We start from the raw sequence: 15,393 nt of genomic DNA, 5'->3' as shown, positions 1-15,393 counted from the left end.
CTTTGTTCCCGATTCCTGTGCCACTGCTGTTTTTGCCTTGTAAAATTCACGCTGCTTCCAACTCGTACATCTTTCCAAGTGATCAGTAATCTCAAAATTTTCTCCCCAATACTGATGTTAGGCCCACAGATCTTTCCCCACTATTTTTTGAAAGGGGGGCCATGTTTATTGTCCTCCTGAGTCTTGGTTTCTCTCTTTGGTCAGGTAAAGATTTGACACTCCCAGTCACAGCCTAAGCAATCTCGTCCTTTGCCTCCTGTTGCAGCCAGAGATAAATCGTATCCATCCCCAGGGAATTATCCTTTAATCCTGAAAAGGTGGAGAGTTCATCTTTATGTCTGAGATTTGGAGGACGCTACAGAAACCTTATACAGTCATAGGGAAAAGGTGTAGACTCCACACTGACAGCAGAGGGCAGGGTCAAACTCAGTGGTTAGACGGTAAATTCTTGTTAGGACCACAAAATATTAGGTATTCCTGGGATCAGAATCTTTAAGCCAATATTTTCCTCACTTATGGTTGGTTGTTAATTAACAATATACTTATTCTAGCCTGAATATAATGGTTTTCACCTCACCCTGGCACTTCAGTGTACAAAATATTTATAAAGCCCCACTGATGTTTTTGTCTTCCTATCTCTTTCTATCTTTCTGGCCTCCTTCTGGGTATACTAACATTCAACCAATGAATAACAATTCTTTTCCAGCAAAGGTAAACTCCACCTTCAAATTGCTAATGCAGCTTCCCATATTTCAGCTCCAGATTTTTCCTCACACACAATTTATCAAATCACCACATAACTTAGATCAGTAACACTTAGAATGTTGTAGCAAGTATCTAGTTTCCACATTAATCTGAGCACACAAAAACTAGGCAATTTTAAAATGAGAATTTCAGTTAATCTTAGATCAAAGCTTTTAGAATGTCAGAATAGTTTGCAAATTTTCCCATGAAATAACAGACATCATTCTGAAAAAACAAAAGTATTCGTAAAACATATTTATTATATAAAATAACTAGTCTCTTGACATTCTTAGATGTCTGCAGTCAATATCAAACAGGGAAACAACCACAGAAGGCACATTTCAATTACTGACAATATAATCCTACTGACAAGTCTACAATTACCCAAGAAGTTTTGTGGGGGGGGGTTTGAGTGATCACGTAATAGATAATGGAACAGTTTTTCTTCCAGTAACCTCAAAATTATTTCTTGGCATAAGTGATTTTCATTGCATGTGACGGTGTAATTCTGAATCCCTGCAATGCATCACGTGCAGCCCCAGCTTGTCCTTCATTTTCAAATTCCACAAATGCTATATCATGGCGGCCTGGCACCAAACGAACTTCTTTGAACCCAGGGAACCTAGGTAGTTTAAAAAAAAAGTAATTTGGTACAAGTACAACAAATATTTTGAATGCTAAAGATTAATGTTACATTTAGGTAGATGTGAAACTAATCAATTTAATGGTTAAAATTATATTACTAAAGAGAAATCTCCATTAAAATGATGATCCTGGCCACTGCTGTATACCTCTGAACTCTAAATAGATCATGAGTCAGACTTGATAGGAAATTACCATGTTGAAAAAAAAACAGTTTCAGGACTTTTTAAATTTGGTCCTTATTGGTTAACAGAACTTAAACAGCTTTGGGGGCATAATTTAGATCACAGACCAAATTCATTCATATTGGATTACTCCCATTCCCCTGCTGTTTCTTCACCGCTAAGCAATGTTTCTTGGAGTTCCAAATATCATCATACTTCAGAATTCACCATTTCTTTCGTTGTGTTTCCTCCAAGTCACTTAAACATGAATAAGGAAGCACGGCCAAAGTCAATTAAAATTATTAATACAATACTTTTAACAATTTTGCAGAATAGCATGCATTGGCTAGTGCGTCCAGGAATTAGATAGAACCCACCTTTAATTGCTCTGGAGAAGGCAGTGGTGACCTACTAAAGTCATGGGTTACAGTGATCTACTAAAGTCATGGTTATACTCCACCATAATCAAGAATATTTTACATTCAGTTAAAATAGTTTGAAGAAAAATGTTAGTGACAATGCCAATGAATCTCCAACTTAATAGTAATAATAGAACACCAATTAGTGATGGCCTAATCATACATATCCAATGGAATGGATAAAAAATAGATCAGCATGAATTGTCCAAAAAAAATGACACAAAAATGTCCTCAAATGAGAATGACCACTATCTGGAATGACCTGCCAAGTTTATTACTGTGAAGTAGGCAATGAACATTAAATGCTGTCAGGGATACATAGTACTTTTTTTGTGAAATGGTTCATTAGAAATAGCCATTTTTTCTTCTATTGCTGCTGGAATGCTTCTGGTACTAACTATAGAAGAGTACCCATGCATTCCTGGGCAACTCCATTGGAAACGATGGAAACCACAGTTAAAAATCAGTAGAACTGCGAGAAGAGTACCAAGATATCCTATAGGTGTAGATTCTGCATCTTCAGCTTGCTCATCAATTTTACAAATATACTCAGGTGGAGATTATTTTCAATGACATAGCTCCAAAATATTCTAAATCAACTTTTCAGGGTCCTGGCAAGAAAAACTCAACATTCCACCAATCTCTATCAACCCCCACCCAACCAAAAAAAGCTCCACCAAGTAGAAGATACATACCAATAAAAACTGATCATGAAAAATGTACTTTACTACAGCAATATAAAAAATTATCCTGGTCATGTTTATACAAATGTTTCCAATTTCTACTTACTGATTAAACAGCATAGATAACATCATCTCATTGGTCTCTTCAGGCAAATTAGTGAGAAACAAAATGTAGTTGGGCGGATTGTCTGGTACCTTTAAGGAAGATAGGATTGAAAACTTTTAAAGTACCCTATAATAAATTAAAGCACAAATATACTTTTTAAACAATACAATTCACATCAAAAAGTGAAATGCATTGGTCAGAATACTGAACTTCATACTCATGGAAATTTAAACATTTATATGGCTGATATCCAACAAGCTTTATTTATTATTTATTTTTTATTGAAGTTTAAACAAACATTTCCATAAGATGTATTTTAGATATTATGTGTAGCATATATTCATATTTGCTACATAATATTTTTCTGAGATATACACTTGTAGAGAGAAAACACAGAACAAGAAAAAAAAACTATATACAAGTAGGGAGTGATTTTTTAAAAAAAACAATAAATGATTTGAAAGAACAAGGTCAGGCCTATGAGGTATTATGTAGTTAAACTATTTTCCCCAGTATGAATCAAATAGTTCCAACTTTTGATTAACAGATGCTGTTATCTTCTCCATTTTATAAATGTCCAACATAATTTCCTTACATGTTTTAAATCAACAAGCTTTATTTAAAAAAAACACAGTAGGACAATAATTTATCTATTTATAACTTGTGACATAACTTATGACATTCATGAAAGAACCTTTGTATGGAAGTTTGGTGGTGATTCAAAAGGTAGACAAGTTGTGAGGACATGTTGTTCACATGTGCAACTCCCAAAACAGGATCCATTCAAACACAAGCAGGTGTTTAAAGCCTTCATGGCTTCTGGGTCAACAGTTCCAAGTGTAGAAGGGGTATTGGAATGGAATTAAGAATCTCATGTTCATGATTAGGAGCTCAGAGATTCTACGTACGGGACAGGAGGAGCTTGCAAATAACTAACGTGACTGCCATGTCAGTTACTGCCTGTCCAATTATTGAGAAGGGAACTGGAGAAAACCTACCATCTATTAGTCAGAATCTTAGCGCATTATCTACTGAAGGTGCAATTCTAACAAAATCATCTTTAAAGTCATACCTGCTGAGCTGCCGAAGAGGTCGTTTGGTTAGAGTTTGCAGTTGCTGTCTGTGTTGTTCCCTAAAATTAAGCACCACAGACAAAAAAAGTGGAAGTTTACCAAATTTGCTTTTCATTTTCATCTTGGTTATTCCAGTACAATACACACAATTTTAATAACTGCCTTTCACCATAGAGTTAAATGTTCTCTCTAATGCAATCCCCACAACAATGGAGTTACATAACAAATTGTGACCAACTTTAATATTTACAATTTTTAAATATTAAATCAAAACCTGCTCCATATCCAAGTATCCTGACAGGAGTAAGGATATTAAGAGCAATCCCTGTCAGGAATAAGTTTTACATAAAGTGGGCAATAGTATGCACCCCCTTGAAAAGAGGGACAAACAAATCTCATCAAAATTGAAACTTTTATTTTAAAATCAAAATAAGCCTTAATTAAACTTTTTTTGGTATCTTATGAATAAAGAAAGTACTGTCACAATTGGTAACTACTATGGTCCAGGAGTTTTCACAAGTTCATGGGAGGAGATATTTAATACAATGTCATATCAAATTCAAACAAGCACTAAAGAACATCCCCCCCCACCCCCACACCCCCCAAATTCCCCTACCCTGCATAGCTTTTTTTAAAAAAAAGCAAATGGCTTAAGGAACAAGCATTTCCCTCAACTCCTGTAAAGCTAGTTATCTACCCTAAACAATTGCAAGTAACACTGTTATTGGAAAGATATTTTCAGGCTGTTTATTATTTTTATTAAAATTACAACTGGAATGCTGGAAATCTGAAATGAAAAATGCTAGGAAAATTCAACAGGTTAAACAGTATCTATGGCAATAGTACGGTTTCTCTTTCCGCAAATGCTGCCTGACCCAATTATTTTCTTTAATTTTTCTCTCTTCATTTAGTCAGTGAAAAAATTTTAAAATACAACTATGAAAGGTTAACATTTAAACACCACACTTGCAATGTTATTGTTTTGTTCTCAAACACAAAATTCATTAGTATTCTTCACAGCTTTTTCCTTTAGGCTATTCCTGGACATGATATAAAATACAAGCTTCAAAGATAATTATTAATGAATCACATCATACAACAAATTAAAACTTAAAAGGAATACAAAATGAGTTTTCAAAAATGTTGCTAGTAACAAGTTGTATATACCTGATTGGCTTTTTTGTTTGCAGCTACTTGTTCTTGTGTTTTGGCCTTTTTCTTTTCTTTTTTCTTTTCTTTATCTGCAAAGGTGCCTCTCATTTTTGACACAAGATCAGAATCAGTTTTTGCATATTGAATGCGCTAAGGAAAAAAAACAATCAAATATGCACATTTCAGCAAATGTACAATTGATATACAGTGAAAATAAAATGAAAGTTTTGGCGGTGGATTAACCTTTGTTCCTCATGGGATGAATTTCAGGTCCCATCCTCCCATTTTTCAGTTCATTTTCATTTGTGTGGGACTGACACTTTCTAAGAGAACAGATGTTCAAAGCCTGCAGGCTTTTGTTACAGCAGGTTCCTAAATTGGATACATTTGCAAATGAGGAGAGAATCCGTGGAAATCTCAGGTGCAAAGACCACAAGACCAGCATATTGAAGAAGCAGTGCACAGCTTTGCTTGGGGACCATTTTAAGGATCCAGCACAGGAGCAAACAGCTCTCTGAAGTAGAAATGCTGTGTAGATTGGCCTCACACATAGTTATAGGCAATCTGTCTGATTTCCTCCTGTTTGTTATAGAGGAATGAGAAATACTACTCTGTGACCAAAAGAGTGATGTCACTTTTGTTCAACTGACTCACAAAAAGGGGTTCTACTTGCAGAAGAAATACTGTGCTTGGATAGTAACCAGAGTGAGAATCATTCGAGTTCGGCTGACCCACGGAAAGGGTTCTGTAAGCTTTGTGAGTATCACTTGCTTCGGGTCCCCTATGTCAAAGAAGAGAGGAGTTTTGGTTGGCACGTCCAAAAAGGTCATTTCTTTGGAAGCATCTCAACAAGGGTTTCAGAAATTATAAACATTCTGTCACCTCCAGTCTCTTTAACCCACTTCATGAACTGATAATTTCATCTAAAGCCTCCGTGTCAACACTGAATATCCAAAACTGAACTTGGAACTGCCTTTCAAGAATTGGGCCTTGAGCTGCAGTGGCTTGGGGTACTCCATACACACACACCAGTATATTCACGTATAGTTGGGGATTAAGTTAGATAGGTTTAGATAAGAGTAAATAAGTTAGGCAAGGTATATCATTATTAATTTAAAATATTATTTTAAATATAACACCGTCTGGACTAATTTATATTGCTGCTGTCTGGTACATAAACAATGTATTTTATTTATAAAATAATTTGCTCTACCTGCTAGACAATTAAAACATGAATAGCTTTATCCTAACCTAGAAATAAAGGATTCAAAAGACGTTGGAATTAAATTGAGTTTCCCTATCAGACTTGCAATCTGAGATTAAAAAGTAAATGTACTTTTTGATGTCAAAATCTTTTCTTTAAAAAATACAATTGCAAAGCTGAATAAACCATAAATGAACATTAAATTGTTAAAACTTTTGCCCTTTTATATTTTATTTCACCAAAGAAAAACACCTAAATTTATTTTTTTAAAACTAATCATTAGGCTAGTGCATCAAAATAATCTACTTAAATTGATAATAAATTTTGCACCAGTAAAGCAATCCCATCTGAAATGGGAGCATACTTTTCCCAGGTCAAGGCACTGGCATGGAGACAATAAATGCTAGTCTTGGCAGCAATTCCCACACATGGAAAAAAAATTTTTCAAAGGAGATCCTAGACAAAAATGCCTGCACCACCAGGACTGCAATATTAAATGTTGTACTTTACCACCATCTTTTAAAAGATAATTAGAGACAAGTGTTAAATGTTGGCTTTTCAAGACATGAGATTCCATGCATTAAAAAAAACTTAACTGCATTTACGTAATGCAATTATTCTATTCCCACCTTTTAAAATTAAATTCTTTGCTTTTTTTGTTTGGATCAGGTACAGGAGGCACAGATGTACAAAAAACAGTAATCAAGTGTATTGCACTCCAAATTTAAACATCACTAATTTAGCAATAAATTCAACAGTTGTAATGCTCTGCAGCAGAAAGTACTGAAAAAGGATTACAGAGAGCTAGGACAGAAACTAAGAAATAGGACAGTCAGGGTGGTGATCTCTGGTTTGCTACCTGTGCCAAGTGCAACTGAGGACAAAAATGGAAGGTTAAGAAAAATGAATGTGTGGCTGAGGGGCTGGTGTAAAGGACAGGGTTTTGGCTTCTTGGATCATTGGGATCTCTTTTGGGGAAGGCATGACCTCTACAAGAAGGATGGGTTACACCTAAACCCAAAAGGGGTCAATATATTGGCAGCTAGGTTTGGTACAGCCGTCAGGTGCGGTTTAAACTAATTTGGCAGGGGGGTGGGAACCTGTATGATAGGGCAAAGGACTGAAAAGATAAAACAGGAAAAGTTAGGTTAGGCAGCGAAAGTAAAAAATCAGAAAGAGCAAGGAGGGTGAAAAAAGCAAATCTGAAGGCTTTATATCTTAATGCAAGAAGCATTCGGAACAAGGTAGATGAATTAGCTGTGGAAATTGAGATAAACAAATATGATTTGATTGGGATTACAGAAACATGGCTGCAGGGTGGGCAAGCCTGGGAACTTAACATCCCGGGGTATATGATATTTAGGAGGGATCGGCAAGAAAGAAAAGGGGGTGGGGTAGTATTGATGGTGAGAGAAGGGACCGACACGATTGACAGAAAGGATATCAACTCGGAAGATGCGGAATCTACATGGGTAGAACTGAGGAATAGCAAGGGGCTGAAAACGTTAGTGGGGGTGGTATATAGGCCTCCAAATAGTAGTGTAGAAGTGAGGGAAGGCATTAAAAGAGAAATTAGAAAAGCGTGCAATAAGGGAACAGCTGTCATCATGGGAGACTTTATTTTGCATATAGATTGGACTAGCCAAATTAGTAAAAATACTGAGGAGGAGGAATTCCTTGAATGTTTACAGGACGGTTATCTAGACCAATATGTCGAGGAACCAACTCGGGAGCAGGCCATTTTAGATTGGGTATTATGCAATGATAAGGGGCTAATCAACAATCTTGTTGTACGAGGCCCTTTGGGTAGGAGCGATCACAATATGATCGAATTCTCACTCGACATGGAGAGTGATGAAATTAAAACCGAGACTAAGGTCCTGAATTTAAATAAAGGGAATTATGATGGTATGAGATGGGAGTTGAGTAAGATTGATTGGGTGGTGTTTATGGGGGAGTTGACTGTGGATAGACCATGGAAAGCATTCACAGATCTAATGGAGAAATTGCAAAAATTGTTTATACCGGTTTGGCATAAAAATAAACCAAAAAAGGTGACTCAACCATGGATAACAAGGGAAATTAGAGACAGTATTAGGTCCAAAGAGAGAGCATATCAATTGGCGAAAGAAAATACCACAACCAAAGACTGGGAACAGTTCAAGATGCACCAAAGGAGGACAAAGGGATTAATCAAGAGAGCAAAAATAAATTACGAAAGTAAGCTTGCGGCAAATATAAAAACTGACCGTAAAAGCTTTTATAAATATGTCAAGAGGAAAAGATTGGTGAAATCCAGAGTAGGTCCCTTGCAGTCGGAATCAGGGGAATATATAATGGGGAATAAAGAAATGGCAGACCAATTCAATTCTTACTTTAGTTCTGTTTTTACAAGAGAGAATATAACTGAAAGAAATCAGTATCTCTAAGGAGATGGTCTTGGGGAAATTGATGGGATTGAAGGCAGATAAATCCCAAGGGCCTGATAATCTACATCCTAGGGTACTTAAGGATGTGGCCATTCAGATAGCAGATGCTTTTAAGAATTATTTTCCAGAACTCGATAGACTCAGGATCAGTACCCATGGATTGGAGGGTAGCTAATGTTACCCCACTATTTAAAAAGGGGGTAGAGAAAAAGCATGGAATTATAGGCTGGTGAACCTTACATCAGTAGTGGTCAAAATGATGGAATCCATTACTAAGGATGTAATAGCAGAGCATATGACTAGCAGAGAAGGGATCGGACGGAGTCAACATGGATTTACAAAAGGTAAATCGTGCTTGACAAATCTATTGGAATTCTTTGAGATGGTGACAGGTAAAATAGATGGGGGAGAGCCAGTGGATGTGGTGTACCTGGACTTCCAAAAGGCCTTCGATGAGGTCCCGCATAAACGACTGGCTTACAAAATCAAGGCTCATGGGATTGGGGGCAAAGTATTGATGTGGATTGAGAACTGGCTGGCAGGTAGAAGACAGAGAGTTGGGATAAATGGCTCATTTTCTGAGTGGCAGGCAGTGACCAGTGGGGTGCCACAGGGATCTGTACTGGGACCCCAGCTGTTCACAATTTACATTAATGATCTGGATGAGGGGATTGGATGTAATATCTCCAAATTTGCAGATGACATTAAGCTAGGAGGGAGGAGGGGTTGTGTGCACGGAAGAGGGGGTCAGGAAGCTCCAGTGTGATTTGGATAAATTGAGGGACTGGGCAGATACATGGCAAATGCACTACAATGTGGATAAATGTTAGGTTATCCACTTTGGTAATACAAACCGGAGGGCAGATTACTATTTGAATGGCAATAGTTTAAGAGATGGGGAAGTGCAGAGAGACCTGGGAGTACTTGTACACCAGTCTTTGAAGGCGAGCATGCAGGTACAGCAGGCGGTTAAAAAGGCAAATGGTATGTTGGCCCTCATATCAAGAGAGTTTGAGTATAGGAACAAGGATACCTTACTGCAGCTGTACAGGGCCTTGGTGAGACCTCACCTGGAGTATTGTGTGCAGTTTTGGTCACCTTATCTAAGGAAGGATGTTCTTGCAAAGGAGGGAGTGCAGAGGCGATTCACCAGGCTGATACCTGGAATGGCAGGAATGGCTTATGAGGAAAGATTGCGCAAATTGGGATTGTACTCGCTGGAGTTTAGAAGATTGAGAGGGGATCTCATAGAGACATAAAATTCTGGCAGGACTGGACAGAATGGATGCAGATGGGATGTTTCCAATGATGGGAAAATCCAGAACCCGGGGCCATGGTTTGAGGATAATAGGCAATCCATTTAGGACCGAGATGAGGAGGAATTTCTTTACCCAGAGGGTGGTGAATTTGTGGAATTCATTGACGCAGAGGGCAGTAGAGACAGGTTCATTAAATAGATTTAAGAGGGAATTAGATATATTTCTTCAGTATAAGGGTATTAAAGGTTACGGAGAGAAGGCGAGGACGGGCTACTGAACTTTAAGATCAGCCATGACCTCGTTGAATGGCGGAGCAGGCTTGAAGGGTCGAATGACCTACTCCTGCTCCTATCTTCTAATTTTCTGTTTCTATGAAGCTAATCTTTATTTATTACAAATAGAAAAAGAATGATTAGACAGTTCTATAAATCAAACATACAAAAAAAAATCAGCCATCCCAGTGAAGCATTGGAGCTTTACTAAACTAAATTTATTGAACTAAACTTTAAATCTGGATTTTCACATGTAAATTTTAAAGCAGCCACTCAGCTGCAACAATGTTCAAGAAGTGTAGCTACATAATGAAAAAACTTGTATGTGTTTCAATAACATTGAAAACATTACATCAATACCATGTTGATTGATAAAATAATGAACAGGCATTAGACTTTGTGGTGTTTCTTGGAGAATCAGTTACAGGTGTCTACCCACAAGTCAGGGGAAAAACAGGATTGATAGCAAATAAGATGAAACTAAAGTTCAAGAAAAATGCATCACCAATAATCTATCTTCATTTTAAACATTGACCAATTTCAAGTCATGACCCTCAGCGAAGCTAGTTACAAATTTTTGATGAAAATCCAACTAACAGGGCTCCCAAGAAAGGATTTGGCCCTGAAACACTGACTGTCCATTTCTCTCCACGGATGCTATCTGACCTGCTGAGGCTCTGGACCATGTGCTGGTAAATGGGATTAGTATAGGTGGCTACATGGTCAGCATGGACAGGGTGCACCAAAGGGCTTGTTTTGGCATATTCATTTTAAACAACTATATATTCAACTTACCATAGGTTTGCCATAAAATGGAAATCCTTGTAATTGCCGTAATGCACTCGTAGCACAGGTGATCTCTTTGAAAATGACAAAAGCTTGTCCTCTCATTTTCATAGTTTTTAAAGCAACAATATCAATAATTTGACCAAATTGAGAAAAAAGGGCATATAATGCTCTCTTCAATTCTACAGAGAAAAACAAAAGGCAAATGTTAATTTTCTATGTTAATTCCTTTTATAAATGAAGGTAGAATTCATTAAGAAATAAACAGGATTTATCAATGTTATTTAAATGGAAGATTGTCTATTTTTTTTTAAAATGGAATACAAATTTCAAAAATAAATTTTATTGGTTACATAGTACCAGCACATTTCGTCGGCAAAATATATATAGGCCTGTAAATCACAGCATAATTACTCTATTTCCATCAGAGCATGTTCAGTAAGTGTGCTTCAATGTTTTCCTGCAAGAGCCTCACCACTGGAAATAAACTATTTCATTAATCCATCTTGCAAGCAAACCCCTAATTAATAAACACTAATAAAGAATGATATATAGGTAAATAAATCCACACCACACGTCCAAAACTTGGATTCAATACCACAACAGTACCTTGAGTTTAAACAACACAATTTACTTTAAAAATAACTTTACATGAAATCTATCGGTTTTCCTCTTGTTCCAGAGGAACAAAAGCCATGAAAAAGTAGAAGGCAAAGGTTTAGGGTGAGAACATTCTCTGATGTGGAGCTAAATAAGTAATGCAGATGCTGACATTGGAGAAAGTTCATAACAATAATACCCAGAGAGCAGCATGAAAGGTTTTGCTATGTGGTGGAAATAGGAATAAAACAAATTTTATGTCCCTCAATTATACAACACATCTTGGGGATTCTTAATTTTCACCACTATCTTATTTAGGAATAGCTATACTTTTGATTGTAGTACCAAATTCATGGAATATTCTCTGAACTTTAGTCAGACCATTGGTATGACATGATCAACATGAAATGAAGCGTTGATGTCCCCACGGATGCTGCCTGTCCAACGCAACATTGCAGATTTTCTGTTATGTTAGATTTCTAGCATTTACAATTCCTTTCTATTTTTAAAAAAAAAAATCTCAAGCTTCCATGATTGTTGATTGGACCCTCCACCAATCACGAGGATCCTCTGCTGTTAAACACAATCTGCTGGAGGAACTCAGTGGATGGAGCAGCACTGTACCCTTTATCGAGGTATAGAATGTGGAGAAGAGAAGCAGGTTTAAAGAGGATCCTTTGGATCCCCTGAGCCAATAATAATTTGGATTTATGAGATAAACTCTAATGTCAACACTATGTACTATATTGAAAGAAAAAGGCTGTTCACATTTTCCTCTCACTGTATAAACATTTTCCACTCTCACGAGTTAACCTGATGCTTCACAGCTCCAATAATCCATGTTTAATCTTGACCTTCAATGCTCTCTGTGCATCATCTGTACATTTCAATGGCTGCATAGATTTTTCTAAGTGTTTTTTTTTTCCCCTCTATCCTAATGATGTGCCGGTTCATAGATTCGTTGGCCACTAAATTGCTCCGGGTATTGGTGCGTGCTTGATTTATGTGATCAAATTATATCAGTGGGATTACTCTGTGAGCTAGCATTGGCCATGGACCATATGGTCAACTATGACATGGGAAAATAATTAACCACTCAACCATCTTCCCCACCAACCAATTTGAACAGCAATTGTTTAATAAAGCATTGAATATATACTTGTAACTTTGATTTTTTTTCTGGACATCCAATGTCCAAAATCTGACATGTCCAATACTAGACTATGCTGAATTTCACACTTTCCTGCATTTCGGACATGATGAAAATGAAGTTGAAAATATTTTCTTTTACCTTTAAGCATTCTTGCAGCAACACTCACCCCAAGGTTGGATGAATGGACTGTCAGGTCAATTCAGCATAAGAATTAAAGCAGCATGGCATTGATTAAAATAGTGAACCACAACATCTTCACTGCTGTCTCTGTACTGTTATCCATCTTTGAGAAATCATACATCTCTGAACAAGGCATCATTTTTTTTTGCATTCTGTCCCTTACTCAGATTACCCTCAAATACAGTTTACCTTTTAAGAACAATTTTAATCAACAGTGTATTGATATATTATGCAAGAAGCAAAGGAATAAAAGGAGTTGTCTAATGGTTACTTTACAAAAGAGATAATCTCAAAAGAAAAACTAAGACTGCATTAAAAATTCCTCTGCCTCATTATTTCATTCATTTTTGATGTCCCAAGTCACTCAACTACAGGTAATGTATCATCAGAAATCTTTCATGGCCACTTACCTTCTTTTTTAACTTTATCATTGACATTGTTAATGTAAATTGTCTGATTGGGTCGGATATCCATTACTTGTGTCTTCCAGTTAATTCAAGCCTTAAATTTAAAAAAGTACATTTTTAATTAGAAAGACACTGTACAGACAAGGAGATAAAGATTTATCATTTTGGGCAAAAGAGACAAGAAAATTGTTAAAAAAAAAAGTATTTGTGACTTCATATCACAAGTGAGGTGGAAATAGAATCAGTGCCTTCATGAAGGCCTTTCCCCACCCTCAGATATTCTCTCTGCCCTACCCATATCTCCTCCACTCTGCAACTTGTCTCTATTCCCCCCCCCTCCAAATTCTGACAGAGGGTCTTTGAGCAGAAACATTAACCATTTCTTTCTTCCAAATTGCTTTACCTGCTGAGCATTTCACACATTTGCACTATTTTAATATCTCATTTCCAGAATTCACCATTTTTTAGTTTCAAATCTCTTCTGGCAATATTATTCATTATCTGTTACACTTACTCTGTTTTTCACTGGACTTTACCATGACCTATCAGTCATCTTTTCATCATTTAATCTCTCCTGGACAAAATTCCAATGGGATTTGACAGAGTTGCAACAAAGTTGAAGTTTCCTCTGGCTCAGGTATCTAGAATCAGAGGATCACTGACTCAGAACACAAGGGTGGCTATTCAGAAACATAATGAGCATATTCAAGAGAATATCATACAGTATATTCATTCAAATGAATCAAATGATATGGGATTTGTACAAGTAGCAGTGAAGCAAAATATTAGCCACAATATTAAGGACACAAGGTGCCGATTTGCCTATTCCTACTTCTGATACCAATTTTCTTCAACTTATTACTGACCTTTCCTTTTTTTCTTTCCTCCTATTCTCTTCCAATTAAAACATATTACCTCAAGCTTTCCTGGTTCTGCCTGATGAAAGCTATCAACTCAAAAACAATCAACTATTTCCCTTTGGAGTACATAAAAATGCTGGAAAAACTCAGCAGAAATTCCTGCTGAGTTTCTCCAGAACTTTTGTATACTGCACAAAACCTCAGCGTCTGCAGATTTTCTTGATTGACAGCTGTTTCCCTTTCACCTGATTTGCAACATTTTCTATTATTACACATGAAAACAGCAGGCCAAGCGACTTAACATGATTAAGTCCGAGTGTCCAGCCCCCAGAGATCTTAATTTTTCCAACTTTCAAAACATCCTCTTTAAGCACCCCAATGAGCTAGTTTCCAGAACCCTCTAAGTCAAGAATTCCAGAGGAGTTGCAACTCAATTCACCCCCAATCTTTAATGCTACATTCTCGCTTGTTCAAGACTCTGACGAGCCAAGGATGTGGAGACACAGGAATCTGGGGCCAAAAGAAAATAACTCAACAAGCCAAACAGCATCAGTAGGAGAAAAAGAATAATCAACAGTTCAGGCCGCAACCCAGCATCTATACTCTCATACCTCCTCCACATATTTCCACGCCAACACCCCTCAATCCTCTAAACTTTAGAGGTCACAATCAAAACACAATGCTGGAGAAACTCAGCAAAAAAAAAAGTACTTTATAGAGCAAAGATAAAGATACAAAACCAACGTTTAGGGCTTGAGCCCTTCATTGTTAGTATCATTTTCTTTGCTCTATCAAGTACACAGTTTGACCTGCTGTGCCTCTCCAGCATTGTTTTCACTTTAACCACGGGCTCTGCGTGTTACTGCACAGATCGGATTTCTTTAATCCCCTTTTATCCAAAGGATTGGCAAACCAAACCGATCCCGTTTGCACTGCCTTGTAACTTCACTGTTCTGTTTCGTGTGCAAGGCAGCGGACTGGGAGTCGGCCCGACGTGGCCGTGGGTGGCCCCGCTTTCCCCAGCAGAGCCGCCGGGCCCGGCGGCCTCACCCTGCCTCGGAACCACGCAGAAAGCCAACCAACCGCGTCCGACTGAGAAGGCACCTGTCCGCAGGCCCCTCACGGTAACTCTCCCGCCAGCCTTTACCGAGCCGCTATCCTCAGCCGCAAAGATCGCCAACTCGCGATCTTCCCTCGCCCCACTCCAGCCAACGAACAGGGGCGGCGCAGGTATATGACGTAGACCGCTCGCCGGGTCCA

The 15,393-nt window shown here is 37.6% G+C and overlaps 1 protein-coding gene across 6 annotated transcripts; it reads right to left on the bottom strand.

The window, feature by feature from the left end:
* Positions 1 to 984: 984 nt before the first annotated feature.
* On the bottom strand, positions 985 to 15,380 carry snrpb2 (small nuclear ribonucleoprotein polypeptide B2). 6 transcript variants are annotated; one of them, XM_069903619.1, is made up of 8 exons: positions 15,217 to 15,374; positions 13,788 to 13,914; positions 13,277 to 13,367; positions 10,943 to 11,115; positions 4,999 to 5,133; positions 3,831 to 3,890; positions 2,759 to 2,847; positions 985 to 1,366 (listed from the first exon to the last, which is right to left on the bottom strand). In XM_069903619.1, the coding sequence occupies exons 3-8, from the start codon at positions 13,338 to 13,340 to the stop codon at positions 1,207 to 1,209; spliced, it is 681 nt and encodes a 226-aa protein (XP_069759720.1). In that variant the 5' UTR covers positions 13,341 to 13,367; positions 13,788 to 13,914; positions 15,217 to 15,374; the 3' UTR covers positions 985 to 1,206. The 6 variants fall into 6 exon arrangements, with proteins under 6 accessions (XP_069759720.1, XP_069759722.1, XP_069759723.1 ...); XM_069903621.1 differs by having other exon boundaries at positions 15,238 to 15,374; XM_069903622.1 differs by having other exon boundaries at positions 15,281 to 15,365.
* Between the last annotated feature and the right edge of the window lie 13 nt (positions 15,381 to 15,393).

Source organism: Narcine bancroftii, chromosome 11 (genome assembly GCF_036971445.1).
Source record: "Narcine bancroftii isolate sNarBan1 chromosome 11, sNarBan1.hap1, whole genome shotgun sequence".
Lineage (NCBI taxonomy): Eukaryota > Metazoa > Chordata > Chondrichthyes > Torpediniformes > Narcinidae > Narcine > Narcine bancroftii.
Note: the sequence above shows the minus strand (reverse complement) of the source record. Positions and strands in the feature narration are given on the sequence as shown.